General features: G+C 45.9%; 1 protein-coding gene across 1 annotated transcript; it reads left to right on the forward strand.

Annotated features, from left to right (window-relative positions):
• Positions 1–1,271: 1,271 nt before the first annotated feature.
• On the forward strand, positions 1,272–13,151 carry LOC134460659 (tubulin alpha chain-like). The gene is made up of 4 exons (XM_063213019.1): positions 1,272–1,414; positions 7,299–7,524; positions 11,181–11,329; positions 11,834–13,151. The coding sequence occupies exons 1-4, from the start codon at positions 1,412–1,414 to the stop codon at positions 12,806–12,808; spliced, it is 1,353 nt and encodes a 450-aa protein (XP_063069089.1). The 5' UTR covers positions 1,272–1,411; the 3' UTR covers positions 12,809–13,151.
• Positions 13,152–16,407: the final 3,256 nt, after the last annotated feature.

Here is a 16,407-nt window from a genome sequence, read left to right on the forward strand (position 1 = left end):
GGATAATACTGTAATTCCTCAATTCATAGCCTGACCCCAGAGCAACAAATCAGCAACTGTCCATAGCTCCAAACTCTGTAAAATTATTCAAAAATTATTGCTCTCCTCCTCCTGTGACAGTTGACATATGGTTGTTTTGATACTTTATATTGATACTTTCTTTGTAGATCAGTTATTTTATTTACCTTAATATTTTCATAAACAGGACATGAAAATCATGATAACTCATTTTCAACATCAATGCCGTTACAACCTTTTTTTCTTTGTAGGGGAGAACCTGTCTCTTTCAGTAAACTTGACGGAAACATTTTTCAATAAATAAACACGTTTTCGTTTTTAATTAAAAGACTCATTCAAATTGTACCCTTTTTTTTGCAAATATATGCCCGGCTTTTATTTGTTCCAATATGTGGTGGGTCAGCTAAGCATCTCAACTTAAATCAATATCAATATCAAAATCACAGTCTGGCCTCCTCTTACTTTACCCAAAGAACCCCACCGTTTAGGGCTCCTGGCAGGTGGGCGGTTCACTGAACTGGCCTAACCTGAGGAGCGAGTTGGAGTAAAGGTGCTTTTGTCAAACCATGGGGTGTGCTGACCACATGTTTACTGTATTGCTCATCTGTTGCCTCCAAGTTTGCTGACCCTTTATGCTGATACCCCTCTTAGAGGTGATTCCATGTCATTGCACCAGACAACAATCTCATGAGGTCTAACATGCTTTTGTCACTAGATGGCGCCATGATCCGTCAGATCCCGAAGTGTTTCGACTCGGAGACTAGTCAGCGCCAGACATAAACGCCCTGCCATTGCGTAATAAGCATGAGCGATTGTGTAAACGGCGCGCACAGTAGCGTTCGCTAAACTGTCTCGATCTTGTGCAGACTTGTTTACACACGTCTTTGTTGGAACCACAGCTCAATTCTGGTTAATGGAGAGGCAATTTACGCACAGAAACGACGGGTTGTTTTCACATGCCTTGCCTTATCTAATGGATGTATTTTCCCAAGCAGAGGTTTACCATTCAATAATAAGTACAAGTTTTATTCTTGGTTGGACTTCGCATAAGTACAAACACAAAACGTTACGCGGATTCAGAAAAACCACCAGGGCGTGCGTCATACGCACATTTTCAGCACTTCACACACAGAAGAGAGTACCTGCTCACACAACCCTGTCGGTAACCGCCCTTACCGCCCAGTCACCACTGCACCTAGTCAGAATGTCAGACACGCATATCGCCCCGCCCTGGTGATTATAAATAGATTTTTTTGCCTACCAGTGTTACACGACTCTCTTACGGAGACCACCTTGACGGACACTGTGAGAGGTTTCACCTAGACTGTCACCACAGTTCAAACAGACAAACTTTTTTCTACTTTTATATTTCAAAGAACAATCAGAGAGCAAAATGGTAAGTGTGTGTGTTTTTGTATTATCCTCTATGAACACCTTTATATGACTGTTTTGGAACTTGTGTAGTCTTGTGCTGCGCCCGATTTGACAGGAGCTGTCAAACCAGCGCGCGCTACTGTGTGCCAAGCTGTTTTGAGGCAAAAGTCTCAAAACTTTTAAAAATATGAATGCTAAAATAGACTGGGCAGGGTTCAACACAGAAACATTTCACAACATTTCAGTGTCTTTTGTGACGGATGTAGCAGCTGCCGCCTATCAGGAAGAAAGCATTGTATGCACGGGTTATTGACGTTCATGTGCGTAATGGCTGGAGTATTAAGGTGTGTCTCCTGGTGACGCCCCAGGTCTCCTTGTATCATTCTATTCACTCTGAGCTAAACGTTAAAAAGCCTACATTTTTTCGATTTCGTTTGGCCTGAGTTTAAAACAAAACGAATGGCTGGACTTTGGATCAGAATTTGGAGAGCAATCAAATTGTTCAACTTTACAAGGAGCCCTGTCTACTTCTGGCAGTTCATTTTAGGAGGCCTGCCAACGACTTTGCAAACTTCACACTGTCTAGTAGTCACAGTTCAGTGCACTGAGGGGCTACAAACGCATTTCCCTTTTTTGCTGGATTATACAATTGCACAATAACGGAACTGGCAGCTGAATCATATTGTGCAATATTCTGAGTTGGGCAATTTCTATTTCGCTAACTGAGACCTTGGAAGAGTGACATGCACAGAGTGGCCAAGAGTTTAGGCCTATCTGCAGTAGCCCTACTGCATTATGTAGACTACAGTGCTACCAGTAAGAGTTGCTATCTGATATACATTATGTTGACTAGAGTTCTACCAGTATACAAGAGTTTATATCTGTACTGCGTCTGGGGCTTTCCTCTTCTGGAGCCCGTAGGGTAGGTGACACATGAGGAGAGGAGAGGAGAGGAGAGGAGAGGAGAGGAGAGGAGAGGAGAGGAGAGGAGAGGAGAGGAGAGGAGAGGAGCAGAGGAGAGGAGCAGAGGAGAGGAGAGGAGAGGAGAGGAGAGGAGAGGAGAGCAGAGCAGAGGAGAGGAGAGGGCTCAAAGGGATCCCATCCCCCGATCACGATCCAGCACCTTCTTTTACATCCAAATCCTTTCACACAAACGATGACAGCTACGGTGCAGTTCTAACAGAAGTAAAGCTGATTCATATTGTGTAGAAATCTGAACGCCCCCAGTATAAAGTGGAGGAGTGACCTCCTTTTTAGCAGTGCTAATTGCAGTAGGCCTGCATCACAAGCTCGCTTGATGGGGCCTTGTTTTTTTAGATGTTTTAGGGGCGTTCAGCCTTTATTTTTGTGACATGGCAGGTTTTTTTAGAGGGTGACAGGAAGCGAGTGGGGAGAGAGAGACGGGAATGGTTTGAGCAAATGACCCGGGCCGAAATTGAACCCGGGTCGCCGGTGTTGTAGACCAGTGCCCAGACGATTGAGCCAGCCAACTGGCTGGGCCGATCTGGGGCCTTGTTGACACATGAGGAGGGTGAGAAGGGGTGGAGTTGAGGGTTGGTGTCAGTGGGGCAGGGGCTAATGGGTAATGGGGGGGCTTTCTGCCATGCTATTAATAGCCTGCTGACTAGCGGGTACATTACAAGCCGGCCAGTCAGAGGCACATGCTTGAAGTTTAGGGTAACTGAGACATTGACGCTGGGGCTAAGACTGGGGCTGGGGCTGTGGCTGGGGCTGGGGCTGGGGCTGGTGCTGGGTGTGGGGCTGGGGCTGGGGTTGGGGCTGGGGCTGGGGCTGGGGCTGGGGCTGGGACTGTCCCACCATTGCACTGACCCCAATACATGAATACATGTGGCATTAGAGAACAGTGGGAAATAGGTCAGGAGTTTAATGTTTTTTTTAACATGCATGCACACACATGCATTGCATACCCATGCGCGCGCATGTGCGCACGCACGCACACGCACGCACGCGCACACACGCGCACACACACACACACACACACACACACACACACACACACACACACACACACACACACACACACACACACACACACACACACACACACACACACACACACACACAGTAAAACGAAAAGAGTAAACGAGAACAAGAGAACCATAGAGAGAGTGCAGAGAGAGAGAGAGAGAGAGAGAGAGAGAGAGAGAGAGAGTGAGTAGAGAGAGAGAGAGGGGTGTGTGGAGATTTCTTGGCAGGTTATGCTCTCTTTCCATTACTCCAGGATTCTGCCTGATGAAGGTCTAAGGACCGAAAGCTTGCAAGTCAAGGAAAGCTTATTTGCACAAAAATAGACCTGAAGTGTGCGGATTGTCTTCTTCTTATACTGAAATTTCTACTGAATCCTGCACCTTCTAAACAGATGAGCGGTGGCCTATCACAACTTAAGTTGGCAGGTTATGCTCTCTTTCCATTACTACAATACATTCCATTATCTACTTATAAGTAGAGAAATTTTCATTAAAAAACTAAGGCTCCCCTGATTTCAGGCTGCCAGTCAGTGTCTTTTGGCCCCAGGCTCTGTGTTTTGGGCACCAGTGGTGTATGCTGGCATCAGGGCCTAATGGTGGATGGAGGAGGTTGGTAATTGAAGGTGATGACATATGCAGGTTATAAGCACCTGACACACAAGCCTGCCCAGACACGCTAGCACTGACGCTGGCGCTGATGTGAAGTGATTGTTGGTGGAGTGCGGGAGGACGATGGCGTAATGCAGTGGAACTTTACAGAGCTGTGCTGTGCTGTACGTTGTCGTCGGTAACTGGATGAACCAGACCGCAGTCATCAGGAAGGATGACACAGACACACAGAGTGCATCTTAATATGTGACCTTGCCTCCTCCACTTGCGCTTGTCTCCTCGCCCCGCCTCCTGGCCCCTCCTCCGTGGAGAAAACGATTAAGTTTCCCAGCTGTCAGCCTAGCCACAACAACTTTTGAGGGACTGTTTTTCATTCACCATAACAATTGCAAACGAGAAAAAGACTCTACAATTGAGCTTTTGCAAGATATTGAAATATAATGCTGTTGTCAGTGATGTCATCATGACGAGAAGCGAGTGGAGGAGGCAAGTGGAGGAGGCAAGGTCCCATATTAAGATGACACACACAGTAGTGATAACAAGACGTCATAGGGCAGACTCACAGTACAATCTGCAGGATGACAAGTATGTTGACACTGACAGACTCAGTGGACACGCAACTGGCATAGGTCTACTCTGGCCCATGTCAATATTTAATGTTTAATTAGTAGGCCTACCTACATATTGTTTTTCCAAGACAGCGTTCAAATGATAATGACCTCACCGCATTACACACCCCACACAACCGTACACGTTAAAGTAATTTTACTGTAGGGCGGGCCTATGTAGCAAAACAGTATGGCTGTAATGTAGAAGCAAAAGAAAATATGTGCTTGGCCTATGTCAGATTAGATTGGATTTGATTAGACGTGGTTGATATCTCCTGTAGTAGAAATGTTTTTTTTTTCCTTGTCTGCAGAGACCGGTTTTTCCTGTTCATAATATGCAGCCATAGCTCAACAGGGGCCTAGTCTCATCAGACTGCTGACTTATGGCAGAGACCAGGAAGTATCATTTGCTATGCTACGCTTCATCGCGTGGCCCCCAGGTTATTGTTTTGACTCTAGAACCAGAATCCTTCTGCGGCTGCCTGACAAGTTTTGTTTACCCAAAAGCCTAATCATGTTTTGGAACAACAGTCAAATACACTCGCTCGGAAGAGAACATCTGGCTCCCATGCATTGTGTGCATTCCTGTCGGGATTTCTACCACACTTGCAGAGCGCTAACCCTGCAGGGTTGTTAAAGTGTGACTCAGTCACCAGGGCCCACGTATATAAGGGGGCCCACACACAGTCCCATTTATGAAAATACGTATGTGGCGGTTTGGGGGGGGTGGGGTCCATTGGAGTTCATTGTACATAGGGCCCACAATTTGCTGCTATGCCCATGCAACCGTGCAAATCAAAAAGCCGAAGCAGGGGCATGTGCGGCAGCATCTGGCCTACAGCTGGGTCTGGATGCCTGGGAGTCCTATGTCAGTGGTTCCCAAACGTTACCATGACAAGGCCCCCCAGATACCGGTAGATTTCAGCCAAGGCCCCCCCTAACATGGGCTGTGCACTTGGTTTCACAACTCGATAAAGTTGGTGCATTCCCTCTAACCCTGTTTTTCTCAAAGTGGGGTGGAAGCCCCCCCAGGGGGGCGCGGAGGTATTGGAGGGGGGGCGCGTGAAGTCAGAAGGTTTTTCTTTTTTAATAATTTTCTGCTTTGCCATTAAGTCAACACATTCACTTTACAATCACAATATATTCATTAATTTATTCACTAATATTTAGAGAACATCATAGGCCATATATGTGTATATTAGGCTGTAATAAACTTTACGAAGGCCTATTTATTTGTATTTTCGTAACCATTTTGCTCGAGGGGGGCGCAGACAGACACCCTTCCTCTGAAGGGGGGAATGGCACGAAAAGTTTGAGAAACACTGCCCTAACCCATGAGTACTATGGAAATCATAATACTTAAACATTGTAAAGAAGAAAATGATTCCACTGCGATAGTTAAGCTTATTTTTGGCTCATTCTGGCTAACTTGGGCAATTCAGTTTATTAAGCTACTCATTTTATTTTGCTATATTTCTCCTGCCAACCTGCCGCGGCCCCCCTAGCATCCTCTCGCGGCCCCCCAGGGGTCCCCGGACCCCACTTTGAAAACCACTGTCCTAGGCAGCGGCCCCTGTCTCTGTGTGTGTTGTCTGTCTGGAGGAGCAAGATGGTTTTAAATAACCCACCCACTGACTTATGAATGGAAACATGGCACATCTCTCATACTTGGCTATTTCTGTTCTCTCTAAAAGTACCTGAAGAAGTTATGAATGTTGTGAACAATGAATAAATAAAGGCTGCTATTTTTAATATTTTAAATATTTCAATATTCACCCATTTCTCTTCTCCATCCCCCATGGGCCAGGCGGGTGTGCAGATGGTATCTCTCTCTCTCTCTCTCTCTCTCTCTCTCTCTCTCTCTCTCTCTCTCTCTCTCTCCTCTCCATCTTCCTCTCTTTCTCTCTCTCTCCCCCCCTCTCTCTCTCTCTTTCTTTCTTTCTTTCACCCTCCATACCCCAAATATTCACCCATTGTTGTTTTCTCTCCCTCTCTCTCTTTCTCTCTTTATCGTGAGTGCATTTCCATCCACGTGGGCCAGGCTGGGATGTGCAGAGAGTCTCTCAGTCTCTCTCTCTCTCTCTCTCTCTCTCTCTCTCTCTCTCTCTCTCTTTCTCTCTCTCTCTGTGTGTGTGTCTCTCTCTCTGTCTCTCTCTCTCTGTCTCTCTCTCTCTGTCTCTCTCTCTCTCTCTCTCTCTCTCTCCTCTCTCCATGTCCCTAATATTAACCCATTCCTGTTTTCTCCCTCTCCCTCTCCCCCTTCCCCACCCCTCTCTCTCTCCTCTCTCCATGTCCCTAATATTAATTATTTCTCTTTCTTCGTGTCCCCTTCCCTACCCACCCCCCCCTCTCTCTACTCTCTCCATACCTCTAATATTAATTATTTCTCTTTCTTCGTGTCCCCCTTCCCCACCCCTCTCTCTCTGTAGCGTGAGTGTATCTCCATCCACGTTGGCCAGGCCGGTGTTAAGATGGTGTCTCTCTCTCTCTCCTCTCTCCATAACTCTAATATTAATTATTTTCTTCGTGTCCCCTTCCCCACCCCTCTCTCTCTGTAGCGTGAGTGTATCTCCATCCACGTTGGCCAGGCCGGTGTTAAGATGGTGTCTCTCTCTCTCTCCTCTCTCCATAACTCTAATATTAATTATTTTCTTCGTGTCCCCTTCCCCACCCACCTCTCTCTCTCTCTCTCTCTCTGTAGCGTGAGTGTATCTCCATCCACGTGGGCCAGGCTGGTGTCCAGATGGGTAACACCTGCTGGGAGCTGTACTGCCTGGAGCACGGCATCCAGCCGGACGGCACCATGCCCGCCCGCGTCTCGGGCGGCGGCGGACACGACGACTCCTTCACCACCTTCTTCAGCGAGACCGGCTCCGGCAAGTACGTGCCCCGCGCCATCTTTGTGGACCTCGAGCCCACAGTCATCGGTAAGAGCAAAGCACACTCACACACGCACATACACACACACATACACATGCACACACACGTGCACACCCATATACACACACAAACACACACACACATACACACACATACACACACACACACACACACACACACACACACACACACACACACACACACACACACACACACACACACACACGTAAACTCATGTACGTCTAGGTACGATCCATCTTTACAGGCATGGGGCCCACTACCAGCTAAATGACTCTGCACAATAGCCTTGGTCTCATTAGCCGCGCTTCAGCTCGGAGCTGCCGGCCCCGGGCCATTTTTTGCCTGATCGGACTCATAGCCGACCCCAGGCACATTCAGGTACACGCCTTGTTTGTGAAACGTCAGTCGGGCACAGCCCACTTTCGCCCCAAATCACAGGACAACAACAGAACAACGACAAAGAAGGAGAAGAAAATTGAGCAAACTCTGCTGGAGCAGGTCGCCGTTTGGCTCGTAGCCTACGGACAAAGACGACAAGAACTGCAAAGAAAATGGCTTGCCTTTCAAGAACAGTTTTATTACATGGCAAAGTTGTCGATTCAGAAGCTGTATGGGACGCAGCGCATGTTAAGAAGACAAAGACGCATGAAAATACGAGCAGCTCGACAACTGAGAGTGAACAGAAGGAGACGTGCGAACATGCCCAGTTAATCCCCCCAATCGCGCACAGAAGCATGAGCCCCGGACATAGCGAGACATGAATGTGCAGGTAATTGAATAAGTTACCATGTGAAAGGAGACCAAATCCCGGAGATAGCACCTTCATCAGTTGCTATAGAAAATTATGAGCCCCGGACATAGCGACACACCCCCTCGTTGCGGCGTGCCACCTGTCTATTCATTCATGTTATTTCCATCCATTTGACATTAAAGCCCTTGTGTAAATTTCAAACTGTGTTTGGCGATCTGTCTGAAACGTGCGATATAGCCTACCAGACCTTCGGCGATAATAGCGCAAAAGCTAAATAAGCCGTCATGTGTGAGTATTTGTGAGACACTTTTTATTGGTGTCCAGTGGAAAGCATGCCAAATCACGATAATGGCACAAGAGTTGGCGGCTAAAAGCAGAAAAAAGCCGACATGACTTAGCTATGACATCCCAAGTTTAAGTGTAGTGGTGCCCATGAAGCCCTGATAACAACAAAAAAGTTATGTTGGCTAAATAACTTTAAAAACACAAACAGAAGTGCCAAGGTTGCATCTTATGAAATTATGCCATAAGAAAGCCAAACACCCCAAACTAATGCTTAACCATAATTTGCCCAGAATTTAGCGATAAGTCCCCCATGCAGCCACATTATTACACAGAGGTTGACCCCGCCTCCGAGCCTCGGCGGTGCTTGATGGCCCCGGATGGCCCATCGAATTCGACGGGCCAGGGAAAGCGGCCCTTAGCCCCACAACCTGGCCCGGCGGCCATCTTTAGCACCTAGCCCCCTTTTGATGAGATCACCGTCAGCCCCCTTTTGTCCGGGCCAGCCCGGGGCTGGCCCTGCAATGAGACTAAGGCTAATGATACCAAATGCCCTACAAAGCCCCTAGTATGCTCTCCATTCCTGTTAAAGGGGCAGTCATGGCCTGGTGGTTCAGGTATCATTCTTGTCCTGACAGGAATGCTATTCACACACTCAGATCACCAAGATTACGACATGAACAGCTTCTGGAGTTGCCGAGTTGCCTGACTGAGTTTGCCTCAGCAAAAGCAAAATGTCTTTGACTCTCAGTTTGCTCTCAGTAACCTTGTATTACTGTATCTGTTTGCAGTGTATAATTTAGTTCACTTTATTTGCTATTAACCACCTTTTAAAACGATCAAAATATAGTATTGGTAGTGTTTCAGATACACATACTTTATTGTTTGCACTGCTGTGTACATAGTAGCTTATCTAATCTACACCACCACCTCCCATCTGTTGTGTTATATAAGGAGTTTCGTCTTTTCCAACTGTGTGTATTATGCACTTCCATTCCTCAAGTGTCTTAGGTGTGTCATGCATTGTAGCTCATGTGCATTGCAAACTGCATAGTATTCAACCCCTAGAACATGCCAGAGGGCATGACGCCACAACCCAAACCAAAGTTCTTCCTGTATAAGTTACGTCACTCCGCCGCCATCTTCTTGACGCCCTCGGGGTGCTATTTCGCGATTAGTGAGACCAGATCTGAGTGTCAATGGGAAAAATGAATGGGGAAACTGAGTACAGGACGGGAGGGAACCCAACGGTTGTGAAAACCATATGGTTGAAGCCACCGTGAAAAACTGATCAATCTAGACTGCTTGGTTGTGTCATACGAGTCAAAATAAAGCTTTGAAAGCCACTTTTCCCATGTTTTTTTTGACAGACCGCAGGTGCAGTAGTTCCATAACGGCACGAGAGCAACGGCTTTACACAACTGAGCATGCGCAACATTTCGCGTGCGCCGATGCAGCCAAATGATTGGATCAATGGTAACGCAGCTCAGCAGGCAGTTGGCTCTTGTTACCAGAAAGGCGGGAGATGTGCGGGTAGACGCCATATTTGCGTTACGAATCTTCACCGTTAATTTCTATGGACGTTTACACGACTGACTATTCTCCTCTTCCTTACAAAAATCTCTGCCCAAACCATTTATGTTTCACCTGCCTAGAAACCTGCTATTGCAAAGCCAGCTGTGTGCAAGGGTGTCGTTCAGGGGGGTAAACTGTGACTGAGTCACCAGGGCCCCATGTATATAGGGGGCCCACACAGAGTCCCATTTATGACACTGCCATTGACTTCAATGTTAAACGCACTCAGGTCGGAGTAATGGAGCAATGAACCAGGCTGGAGTTTTTTAAAAGCTTCAGGAATCTTTTGTAGGTGTTTAGAGTTCACTTGTTGATTCAGATTATTAGGTCAATTAGCTCGTTTACAGAACATTTTCATGATATGCTAATTTTTTTAGATGGGAATTTGGGGTTTTCATGAGATGTATGGCAAAATCATCAGTATTAAAACAATACAAGACCTAAAATAATTTGGTTGGTGTGTAATGAATCTAAAATATATGAAAGTTTATTTTTTTTATCATTACATTATGGAAAATGAGGAACTTTTTCACAATATGCTATTTTTTTTTTTTTAAGAACCTGTATATGGCTGGGGGGTGGGTCCATTGAAACTGACTGAAGGGCCCAAAATTTGCCGCTATGCCCCTGGCTGTGTGGCGTGTGTCAGTCACCTCCCCTCAGTCATTGCACATTAGAAAAGTGTTGTTGAAAACATTTCACTTACACACAGCAGGCATGGTCGGCTATTCTCTCAGTTCTGTCTTTTAGTTCAACGGATGAAGTACCACAAGGTCAAGGGAATATACACACTCTCATTTCCCATGACTACTGTACCTAACCTAATCCCCATTTACAATCAAGTTTGTGCAATATGGATTTGACCTTGACCTTGACCTTGATAATGTCTGTTCCTCTGTATATCAGAAGCTTTTTTAATGTCCCATTTTGCCAGTCGGCTGAATGCTGCCTGTACTCACTCTGATGTACAGTAATGTAATAAAATGTAATTAAACGCGTAGTGTAATAAAACAAGATGTATTGTAACTGTATGTTCTGTAATGTAAAAGTGTATGTCATTTATGTTCTCTTCAGATGAGGTGAGGACGGGCACCTATCGCCAACTCTTCCACCCTGAACAGCTCATCTCGGGCAAGGAGGATGCTGCCAACAACTACGCCCGCGGGCACTACACCATCGGTAAAGAGGTCATCGACCAGGTGCTCGACCGCATCCGCAAACTGGTAAGTGAAAAACTAGGTCATGATTTCCATATTTATCGTTAGTGTGGCTATGGTGGCCAGACTGGTTCACAGACACTTATCATTGGCAAGACACTCACCAAATATGAGCTCAATTGAAACAAATACTATAGAGTTTTCAAGTCGAGTCAAGTCGGCTTTATGGTCAATTTCTTCTTGGAAGATACAGAGTGACAGAAATAGACACACAGTCTCAGAAAAAAACAGTCTCAGTTCAGCTATTTCACATGCATACTGAAGGTTTGACACTTCTGCTATTTCCAGGACTCTAAAATTAACACCTGCCTATTGACAAAATGCTGGTGACAATTCAGTTTGGCTGGTATAAAAGAAAACTTACAAGCCATTTTCACTCTTTAGTGTGTGTGTTTGACTAGTAAGATTAACATCTGCTAGCCATTTTGGCTGGTGATGAAAAAGTATTAATTTAAAGCCCTGGCTATTTCTAACATTTCCCTTCCTGTCATTGTATTTTCCTATCAACAGACTGACTGCTGCACAGGCCTCCAAGGCTTCCTGGTCTTCCACAGCTTCGGTGGAGGCACCGGCTCTGGTTTCACCTCCCTGCTGATGGAGCGCCTGTCGGTAGACTACGGCAAGAAGTCCAAGCTGGAGTTTGCCATCTACCCCGCACCTCAAGTGTCCACCGCAGTGGTGGAGCCGTACAACTCCATCCTGACCACCCACACCACCCTGGAGCACTCCGACTGTGCCTTCATGGTCGACAACGAAGCCATCTATGACATCTGCAGAAGGAACCTGGACATCGAGCGTCCATCCTACACCAACCTCAACAGGCTCATTAGCCAAATCGTGTCCTCCATCACAGCCTCCCTGAGGTTCGACGGAGCCCTGAATGTGGATCTGACAGAGTTCCAGACCAACTTGGTGCCCTACCCACGTATCCATTTCCCCCTGGCCACCTACGCTCCTGTCATCTCTGCTGAGAAGGCCTACCACGAGCAGCTTTCCGTGGCGGAAATTACAAACGCCTGCTTCGAGCCACAAAACCAGATGGTGAAGTGTGACCCTCGCCACGGCAAGTACATGGCCTGCTGTCTGCTCTACAGAGGCGATGTGGTTCCAAAAGACGTCAATGTTGCCATCGCTGCCATCAAGACCAAGCGAAGCATCCAGTTCGTGGACTGGTGCCCCACTGGCTTCAAGGTTGGCATCAACTACCAGCCTCCAACCGTGGTGCCCGGTGGAGACCTGGCCAAGGTGCAGAGGGCCGTGTGCATGTTGAGCAACACCACCGCCATCGCCGAGGCCTGGGCTCGCCTGGACCACAAGTTCGACCTGATGTATGCCAAGAGGGCCTTCGTGCACTGGTACGTGGGAGAGGGCATGGAGGAGGGCGAGTTCTCTGAGGCCAGAGAAGACATGGCCGCCCTGGAGAAGGACTACGAGGAGGTGGGCATCGACTCCTTCGAGGAGGACGAAGAGTTTGAGGAGTACTAGAATGCCAAAGGAGTTCTTAGAATGCTAAAGGACTCCTTTTAGAATGTTAAATGTTCAGGGGTGTCATAGTGGGTTGGTGGGGGAAGGGATCTGTTACCAGGGCCCCTAGTATAAAAGTATAAAACAGGGCCCATGACAACGGTGTGTACTTGAGTTTGGCTCATATGATAAGCTTGTACATAGGGCTCAGGAATTGGTGCTACGCCCCCTTCTGACTTTCTCTCTGTTTTTCTTTCATTTACATGACCTTGCATGGTCTTTAAATACACCTGGAATTTGTTGTTTTAATATGTATTTTTCATTCAAATAAAGTATACAGGGCTTACATGCCTGTTACAAGCTATCCAGCTGTCGCTGTCTGTTTCTTGTGGTTTGAGTGCATCATGTTTCCAGTAGAGAGCTGAAGAGATTAGATTGGCCGCAGCGGTGCACGTCATGTGCCGTAGTGGTTTCATATTTAGCCCTGTGTGATCAGATGAGCAGCGGCCCAAGGGGGCGACAGGGAGATATTTAACACGTCCACCTGACCTGACTGGTCTAAAAAAAGGTGCAGCAACTTGAACTGTGGTGAGTTCCTAAATGATCCACAAGGTGGCAGTGTTGACCAGAAATCAAGACATGGGGTTGATTCATGAATAGAAAGATCCAGATGGACAGAAGCATTTTTTAAGATAACAGCATACATTTATTGAACAGATCTGAATTAGTTGGTTGTGCACATGGTTTTTGGAATTATACAGAGCCTTTCTCTTCAAAGTACCTTAGGTCTTGTGAACAGATCATAATAAACCAATCAAAGTGTGTGTGTGTGTGTGTGTGTGTGTGTGTGCGCGCGTGCGTGCGTGTGTTTGTGATGTGCATGAGTGCATGTAGGCTTGCCTGTGTGTGTGTGTGTGTGCATTTGTGCGTGCGTGTATGTTTTTTTTACCAGGTTTGCCTGTGTGTGTGTGTGTGTGTGTGTGTGTGTGTGTGTGTGTGTGTGTGTGTGTGTGTGTGTGTGTGTGTGTGTGTGTGTGTGTGTGTGTGTGATTTCCAGCACCATACGCGCGGCCGTTTATTTTCTCCTGGTTGGCGAGGCGAGGCCTAATAAATCGAGTAGCTAACCATAAACCATTCCGGCTCTTTATTGATCCGATAATTAATCAGCTCGGGAGTTATTTAATTAGCGCGGCATTACAGGTCACCCTAGAGTGCCTTTGATTGGGCACGGTTGCCAGATCCCCACTAAATCACCCCGGCATAAGGACGTCTAACATCAGCCAACGCTCGGTGCGTTTCATACGTGTCAGCACGGCAGGTTTTGGTATGAGCTCGGACGGCACCGCGGACCTTAGGGTGATTAATAAACGAGGAAATAAAATAACTCCCTATTTAAGCAACTTGGCAACACGTAAAAAAGTCAGGAACCTGGCCCAGTGATGTCACCGCCTCTGAAGATTAGCCAAATAAACTCAAACACTCAAAACGTTACTATGATAAAATAAATCATGTTTTATTAACAAGTTATTATTTACTTTCAGGCTAAATACGTTGTTTTCGTGATTTAATAATGACAGAGAGATTTGGTCATGCACAGTCACAGACTGCCCAAGATCCTACTATGAAATTGTTCCAGATTATTTGAAGATTCTCATCCGTCCAGGTCATCTCAGTCAAAGGAATTTAGTTGTTGGTGAAGGAGTATTTTTTAAATTATAATATTACAGGGTTAGACTTTTCTCTGCATTTGTTCGTGTTAAACTTCTAGATTATTAGTGTATGAAATAGGGGGCCTTAAATGTGCATGCAGGCTACAATGCATTCTACGTAAATCTATGCACAGTGATGTAGACTACTTTTTTGTGGTGGATACACTGTATATTTGAACATTTGTTGTACATTTTTTGAAGTGGGTGTACTGTATATATTTGTGCTATTCTAAATAATGAATCAATCAATTTTAAGTGCACTGTAACAAATAGCTGTTTATTTACGGCAATTCTGCAACAGCATTCTACTGTTTTTCGAAAAAACAGACAACTACTGTGAAAATATTACTTTGAGTCACATATTGAGCATAAACAGTAAGTACTGCACAATAGCAGTATTCGCCGTTGTGGAAAAAACTAGAGATGCACCGGATCCTGATTTTTAGGATCCTGCCGGATACCAGATCCACTGAATAAGATCCTGCCGGATCCGGAACCGGATACCGGATCCTACAAAAGGGTTGAAACATATAGTCTACTCGCACACGTGGGCCCTTTTTATTACGTTGGCGCAAACAATTTTTTAGACTCATTGGCTTATTGCCACACTGCCTGTAATAGCCGCTTCCAAAGGGATTTCACTCCATGCAGTGATTGGGGTTGTGAAAGACTGAAAAGCCTAGGCTAGACATGCACCAGACCCTGATTTTTAGGTAACATGCCGGATACCGGATCCACTGCTTAAGATCCTGCCGGACCCGGACCCTGTGAAAAACTCTATTATCCTGACGGATCCGGAACCAGAACCGGATCCGGTGCATCTCTAGAAAATAACAAGTTATTTTAGGCAGCACCATTGAAACCCATTCATCCTCCACTTGTCCGTGATCACCATCAAACTTCAATACCACCTGAAGAACTGAAGTCATTCTGACTGGTTAAAGATTATCTGATACTATTAAGCATGATGAAACAATTTCTAAGGAAACTACAATACTTAAAAAGTGCTTGATGCAGCAAAGTGTGAGTAGCACATGCATTTTGATAGTGATGAAAGTGTGAATGGTTGAAACATTTTAAGAACTTGTAACACTCTTGCAACAAGCAGCCCCATCTAAACCAATCTGCTAATCAGTGCCTGACCTCACCTGAGTAGGGCTGTTATGCCATTATTCAATTACGGGCGTCACCTGCCAAGGGCCTGATGACTCGCCTGATGCAGGCTGGCCTGCATGGCACAGCATAGCACTTGTTTGCCTACAAGCTTGCCTACAAGCTTGCTTACATGCTTGCACACTTTCCTCTTTGTGAAAGCTTGCTGTATGTGGCATCATTTGTGGCATTGTTGCATATAATGTGCCTGCTGCAAATTAGGCATTGCTTTGAGAGCTAGCTTGTAGTGCTGCTTGTTTGCTGTGCTACTTGGTGCAAAATAATTTTTTAAAGACTGACCAATGCTATATTCATCATTGGCTCATCAAGAGATACAGTAAAAAGCCCACCTTGCACACTATCATTGTACCATTGCACTGCGTACTCTGAAATTTTATTCATACCCACACTTTCAAAGGACCACCGCAAACAATTTTCTCAATACAGCATTGCGCCATAGTATCATGCTCAAGGCACTCCAGTCATGGTGAACGATGGGAGGGTGGGGTGGTAACATGGTCAGGGTACCACAGTTATGGAGAATGATGGGTGGGGTGGGAAGTTGCCATGGCCATATTCATGAATACAACTATGACCCAGTATTTGCCTGTCATCACACAGTACAATTCAACTTTTTAACTGAAATGTACTGTTATTTTTCTGTAGAGTTCTGTTATTTAACAGTTCAATTGCTGCTGAAAAAAATGTTATATACTGTGATACATTAAACAGCAATGAGCTGTATTTGATTTTTGGTGT

This window comes from Engraulis encrasicolus, chromosome 13 (assembly GCF_034702125.1).
Source record: "Engraulis encrasicolus isolate BLACKSEA-1 chromosome 13, IST_EnEncr_1.0, whole genome shotgun sequence".
Taxonomy (NCBI): domain Eukaryota; kingdom Metazoa; phylum Chordata; class Actinopteri; order Clupeiformes; family Engraulidae; genus Engraulis; species Engraulis encrasicolus.

Excerpts from the sequence above, each read along its gene's own strand:
- LOC134460659 (XM_063213019.1), top strand. Across the intron at positions 7,525-11,180 it reads CCTCGAGCCCACAGTCATCG|ATGAGGTGAGGACGGGCACC; the intron begins GTAAGAGCAAAG and ends TGTTCTCTTCAG. Across the intron at positions 11,330-11,833 it reads TCGACCGCATCCGCAAACTG|ACTGACTGCTGCACAGGCCT; the intron begins GTAAGTGAAAAA and ends TCCTATCAACAG.